Below are 6647 nucleotides of genomic sequence, written 5' to 3' on the forward strand. Positions count from 1 at the left end.
CTCCAGGTGAATAGTTGAAATTTATCACGCAAGCCTATCAGGTGAAAGAAAGTACTGTACGTGTATATACACTCAGCTCCATTTCATAAATCAAAGCACTGTGTGAGACCATTGTTCAGGTCGGATTTAAGATCTCTGCAATCAAGTTCAGATCAGATGCCACTTCATTATAAAGTTTAGCGTTATCTGCAAATAGTAAAACCTTGGAGTAGTTTTTATTATTAAATAAAAGTAGTTATTAGGACAACCAATTAAATTTGGCTTCTATTTTTATTGTATATGTATATGTAAATGCTTCAGCGAAACTCGGTCTAAAAACAAATTTCTTTTGTGAAAGGAAAAATTGTCTCCCCTATGCGCTTAGCTTAAGTGCTCTCAAACTAAACTTCCATTAAAACATTTTTTTTTTTAATGATGTAGTCTGAAACTGTTCACATTATTACTTCAGGCTAGGCTCAGAATAACTTAGTTCAATAAAATATCAGTCTGCAAATTATTATACAGTCCCGTTTATTTACAGATAAAATGCAATGTTCAAACTAGATTCGAGCCCGAGTCTATATAATGATGCAGAGAACCTAGCCACTAAACTAAGATGAGGGACGTCTCATTAAAGCTTAAAATATTTATAAAATCGATGTAGATCATTTGGTTTAGAAAATAATAAATTACTCTTAAGGGAAAAGGAATCGACTACTCAAACATTCTTTGCTCAGAAACGATCAATCTAAAAATTACAGTTTGCTTCCATATTATTCCCATATTAGAATGACAATGACGTTTACCATGTTCGGTACGGGTTAAAATTTTTATATTTATCTGAAAGTGTGTAAGAATTTCAATGTATTCTGAACGTATTGAATTTTGCATTTTGCATATAGTTATTTTATATTGACATTTCACGAAATTGTTAGTAGAGGTTTGTTCTGGTGAAACTGAAAAAACAGCATTGCTTCCACATCTCTTCCAATAAACAATACTTAATATTTTTTATTATTTCGAAAATGTTTACTCTATAAAAGCTGTTGCCTCTTTCCTAACAAGTATTCATCATTATTGGTATAGTATAATTAAATTATAATTGTATTCTTTAGAGAGACCGGCCGTAATAATCATGGACGAATGTAAGAAGGGACGATGAAGAGATGATGAATGGAATGTAGGAAATTCTTATGTATCAGTTTGTTTACAAATCTAAGGCTGACTCCTTAGTTCTTTGAGTTGTACTGGGCATGTATTACCTTCAATTACAGCAGTTACGTTTTGCCACCATTGCAATAAAATTTTATACTACATAAACACCATGTAGTCTCGTATGGTACTAGTATTATACTTTTCCTATACGTACTGCGTGTGATGACAAAGTTAGCATGCTCTTCAATACAACAAAGTCAGTAAATATCCTAATACACTGTAGTTTTTAGAAAGTGAGGGTATCCCATAGATTTGTAACAACATGAAAATAGCAATAACATACATTCACCTTACCACTCGTCCATGATTTCGACGTCTGTTTCTTTTAATGAATATGGAACCAGCTATTATAAATATGTTATACTAGAATATTTCTAGTTTGGTTAGAATTATGTACGACTGCGAACAACCGCAACCCTCTTCAAAAGTTTAGTGTTCTCACCATTGCAACGTGCACAAACTTTATCCAGAGCCTTTATCTAAAATTACTAAGTTTTTATCTCATAGAATAAGCACTTTTTTATAGGAACAATAATATATCACTCTGAACTTATAACTAATTGCGATTTCCTTTAAAGGGATGTTTGCTTAAGATAGCTAACTTTGCATTATTATTTATAGTTTCTGTTTATATTAAGCAATCAAGTATTCTTTTCCTCTTTGATCACTGTCAACCAATCATAGGTTGTTATCGTGGCACTTCTGTATTCAATTCATTTTGGTCTGCGTCTGCAGTCTGCACTGCAGTCTGCCTGCACTCTTCTGCTTGAACGTAGGTTGTTTGTGCAGAGTGTGTCGATTGTTTTGAACTTTGATAGGTTAGACTACACCGGGAGTTTATTTCTCATTACTTCTGTCTAAAAAAGTAAATTGTGAAACATGGCATCATTGAACACAGTGGTTTTCAAGTTTTATGATGAATATGCAAACAACACACCTAAGAAATTGAAAATCATAGATGCTTATTTATTTTATGTGCTACTAACAGGCATTGTTCAGTTTTTGTATTGCTGTCTCGTTGGTACATTCCCCTTCAATTCCTTTCTCTCAGGATTCATTTCATGTGTGAGCTGTTTTGTTCTTGCAGGTAAGGAAGTTAATGACATTGTTTTGATGTAGACTAGTTAACATGATGGTTATGATTAAGTCATATCGTTTGCCAATTTCGATATAAAAAAACCGGGTCCGCTTATTGGACCGTACCCTAGAGTCACCTTGTGTAAGCCTAAAATATAAAAGTAGTGACTCGATTATTAATGTAAATGTTTGGGTAGGGTATGATAAGCTGACCCGGTTTTTATATCGAAATTGGCAAACGATATATGAATATGTAAACAACACACCTAAGAAATTGAAAATCATAGATGCTTATTTATTTTATGTGCTACTAACAGGCATTGTTCAGTTTTTTTGTATTGCTGTCTCATTGGTACATTCCCCTTCAATTTCATCATAACAACTTATCATAACCATCAATATAATTAATCGATACTGATTAATTATTTTGAGCTATTAACTTAAATAATCTATTTCAACAGCTGTAAACACTTTTAAATGTTACACATAGGGTAATATTTCAATTTTACATAAGTAATTTGATTATTAAAAATGGTAGTCAATTTTAGAAAACGACATTGCTTTGAAAGATAAGACATGTTTTACGTGGCTTCAACATGTTGGACTCGTACCGAAAAATGTGAAATTTGTGGGAAAGAAACTGTGAGAGGAGCAAATATGGTCATCTTCAGTTTTCCTAATTTTGGTTATAATAATTTGATTGATCACTGTAAATATTAAATTAATATTTTAATTTAAAACATATCACTGTTATTGAGGACTATAGATACTTTTATATTGGTTGATAGTCTAGGATTTGAGATGCGAATATTAGGTATCCATGACTACATTCTTCGATATAAAAAACCGGTTCCGCTTATCGTACCCTACCCAAACGTTTAAATATCCTGATTGGCCTAAAAGCGCTACCCCGCTTTCATAGTAAGGAATGAAAAACATTTACAATGCAACAAAAAACTCAAGAGTGCAAATTAAAATATACTATTATTATTGTGTTGGAAATGATGTGGTGTTTTCTTTAATTCATAATGGAATTTGAATTCTTTGTATTTCAAGTGTAGTGGCTGGGTGGGGGGGAGTACCATTGTACTCTATATTATCTGTATATATATATATACTCCACTTATCAGCGGACCTGGTTTGTATATCCATATTGATAAACGATATTACTCAATTATAACTTTCAATGTAACTAACCGATACTGATTTTGAACAATAACTAAATTATATCAACTATAAACACTTTTTCATATAATGTACATATTTTCATATAATATACATATAGATAATAACAGACAGTTGAAAGCTCTTGGAGGACTGTGAAACGAAGTTGAATTAAAAGTGGCATATCAGACGACCTGCTTGCAGATCATCTCTGTGAGTATATGTGCAGAAGAGAAGTATGGTTTTCTAGAAAAGATGCTTCAACAACTACTCGAAAACGGTCGTTCATTGCTACAAAGGAGACCAAAATAGAAATAACTACGCATATTTCGAATTTCCTGTTATAAATGATTTTTTATGTTGCTATTATTTATGAGTTTTTCTGATTTCCAGGTCTAGTAGTTTGTTTGATCGTTAGAGCTCATTTATTATTTATACGATTTTTACTATGTGCGTTGTATTAGTTATTTTAATTTAAAATACGATTGTGATTATGGCTATAGATGTATTGATACGATTTATAAACACATATTCGATGAATGAATATTAAGTTTCGATGATTGTACTAATCTATATAAAAACTGGGTCTGCTTATCGTACTCTACTCTAGCGGCCAAGTATACCTACATTTTTTTGCGCAGAGCACTAGCCTATTTCATTGTCTACTTACACCTTATCTGTTCTTTGGTGGTTGTTGTTATAGCCGATATAAATGTGAAAATATTACAATATTTTTATGAATTTGCCATCATTCAAAGATACAAAAAATCAGCAGTAGTAGGCCTACATTTGGGATGTGTAATATGATCTCTTGCTAAGGCGGTTAACTACGTTAACACATAACCACAATCAAGGTTAAAGCAAACAAATCTACCAAAGCATTGTCAACAAGTATTTTACATGTTGAATGTAAACTTAATTCTCACTATCTGCAAGAAAACTAAACAATACAGGTCACATAGGTCTAAACACAATAACCGACCTGAACAATTATTACAACTGTCCTGAAAAATGTCAAAATTCTGCCACAGTCAAAACGAAACTCGAAAGAAAGAGTTATGATGTGCTAAATTTTGAATAAGCTTTTTATGTTTTTAACACATTATGACAATTTTAAGAGGTGGCCATGGTTCATGTGTGGAACAATTTAATTGTTCACCGTCATTAGCAGTTAATTCATTATCTCCGGACTGGGTAGTTCTACAGTAAACATATTTACATCACTTCTTACAACTAACTCTATTTTAACAGTTTAGATTCATTAACTAAAATATTTTTTAATTTAACCTTAATAGATAAACAAAGTAACATACTTGTTACATACTGTTAGAATTGATAAATCTAATAAAGGAATGAAATATTCAATATAATATTTTTGTCACAATACAATGTGATAGAATAATTCAACTGTAAGAAGCAGGTCTAAATGTGTATCCCTCTTTCAAAATAAATTGTAATTAATTTATCTTTGTATATAAGTTATGTTTGGAAGTTTAGATGTACCATAATGATTGCGACACATTTATTATATAAAATAATAATACTGTTTCAGTCTGTCTGAGACTCCAAGTGAATCCCCAAAACAAAAAGTCAGTTCTACGGAATCAGCCCAGAGAGAGGATTTGCTGATTTCATTTTTGCCCATATAATTCTTCATCTTGTTGTAATCAACTTCATTGGTTGATTTAAAACGTAAGTATCTTGTTTAAAATAATATAGGCTACTTGTTATTTACTGTTACCGTCTCTTTAAGACTATATTTTTGACTTTATATAAATACATATGCATTTACAATTTAAATAATTTAAGTTCTTCATATTACAATTCTATATCCTGCTTCAATGATATCCAGCTACCCCCAATGCCACATTAGGCTGGATATCAAGGGTCTTACTGTAATTTAAGTTCCTATTTCATATTTAACCTGGGAATATTTAAAACATAAATTGAATTAAAATAAATAATGTATAGTTCTCTATTAGTATTAAGAAATTAAATATTTTGTGTACGATTTAGCTAATAATAAATAAATAAGTATAGACAAGACTATATAGGATGACATGTCTTCTTTTACATTTGCCATCGTTAATTTTACAAAAATAACAATAGCAATGGCAAAATATCTGAAGTCCTATGGTAAAATTTAAACAAGTGAAACATATACGTATAAATAATTATCAAAAATGTTTTCTTCAAAATACTGTTTAAATCTGTTTATTACCAAGCTTATTATTAGTAAGTCAACTCCTTAAGTGTCCGGACTAAACTTGCAGGTTCTGAACCTTTTTCTTAAAATAGACCAAGATTGATGTTAAAAATTTGAAAACAACTTTAAATACATTTATGTTAATTTTTTATTCAGAATGTTTTAATTTGTTAAAGTTAAAACATGTCATGATCTTCATCTAAAAGTTTAATATAACAACACACAAACACTTAAGAAATTAATAATTAAATATAAAAACATTTAATATAATGAATTACGATTAAGATTTTTCTTTGATTATTTTAATTGTTTATAATTTTGTACTCAGATAAAGTTTTGTGTAATAAGTTAGTGTTTTAGTTTTGTTATTTGTATTACAAAATGTATTAGAGTAACCTGAACAGGGAATGTGATGTTAATATGTATCATGAAAACTAAGTTGATGATGACGACTCACATCTATTGGATACAGTTTTGTTCCAAATCAGTTTTTAATAGCATTTTAATACCTTACTATATATAATCTTTAGCTGTCTTTCATGTAATTTGTATGTAGCCATACCACTTCAAATGGTACTAACATAGTGTTTAAACCCTGACTCAGATTTGTGTTACATTTATCATAGTGATAGTCCTAAAGGAATCTACCTCAATACATCTTTTTAAAACCTTTTCACATTAAACATTTTTTAGTTCCAGATTTTCAAAAAACTAAAATCAGTTTTTTATTTTGTTTTATAAACATTGAGTTTCTAACAATGCTGATAACTGTAAGTAATTAAATGTAAGCCTAATGTGTTGTTAATCAAAAGAAATTAATTCAGCCCAATACATCATAAGAATAGGTATTTTTTTTTTAATTTCAAACTTTATAACATTCTGAATATTTGTTACAGAAAGCTGTTACGAGAAAAATCAATGCAGCAGTATGCAATCAATGAAGCATCGGTGTAAAATGTATAATTATGTTGTTTGAAATAAAATTAATTTGTACTAAATAAATGAA

The 6647-nt window shown here is 30.0% G+C and overlaps 1 protein-coding gene and 1 long non-coding RNA gene across 2 annotated transcripts; one reads left to right on the plus strand and one right to left on the minus strand.

Moving 5' to 3' along the window:
* The first annotated feature begins 1924 nt into the window (after positions 1-1924).
* LOC124353409 (dolichyl-diphosphooligosaccharide--protein glycosyltransferase subunit DAD1-like) lies at positions 1925-6647 on the plus strand. The gene is given in 4 exon segments (XM_046803250.1): positions 1925-2281; positions 4988-5019; positions 5021-5127; positions 6538-6647. Coding segments are annotated over 3 exon segments (339 nt in total). The 5' UTR covers positions 1925-2073; the 3' UTR covers positions 5120-5127; positions 6538-6647.
* Positions 2083-2603, minus strand: LOC124353410. The gene is made up of 2 exons (XR_006921598.1): positions 2538-2603; positions 2083-2131 (listed from the first exon to the last, which is right to left on the minus strand). It is a non-coding gene; the product is annotated as an uncharacterized LOC124353410 (long non-coding RNA).

The sequence above is a fragment of the Homalodisca vitripennis genome, chromosome 2 (assembly GCF_021130785.1).
Source record: "Homalodisca vitripennis isolate AUS2020 chromosome 2, UT_GWSS_2.1, whole genome shotgun sequence".
Classification (NCBI taxonomy): domain Eukaryota; kingdom Metazoa; phylum Arthropoda; class Insecta; order Hemiptera; family Cicadellidae; genus Homalodisca; species Homalodisca vitripennis.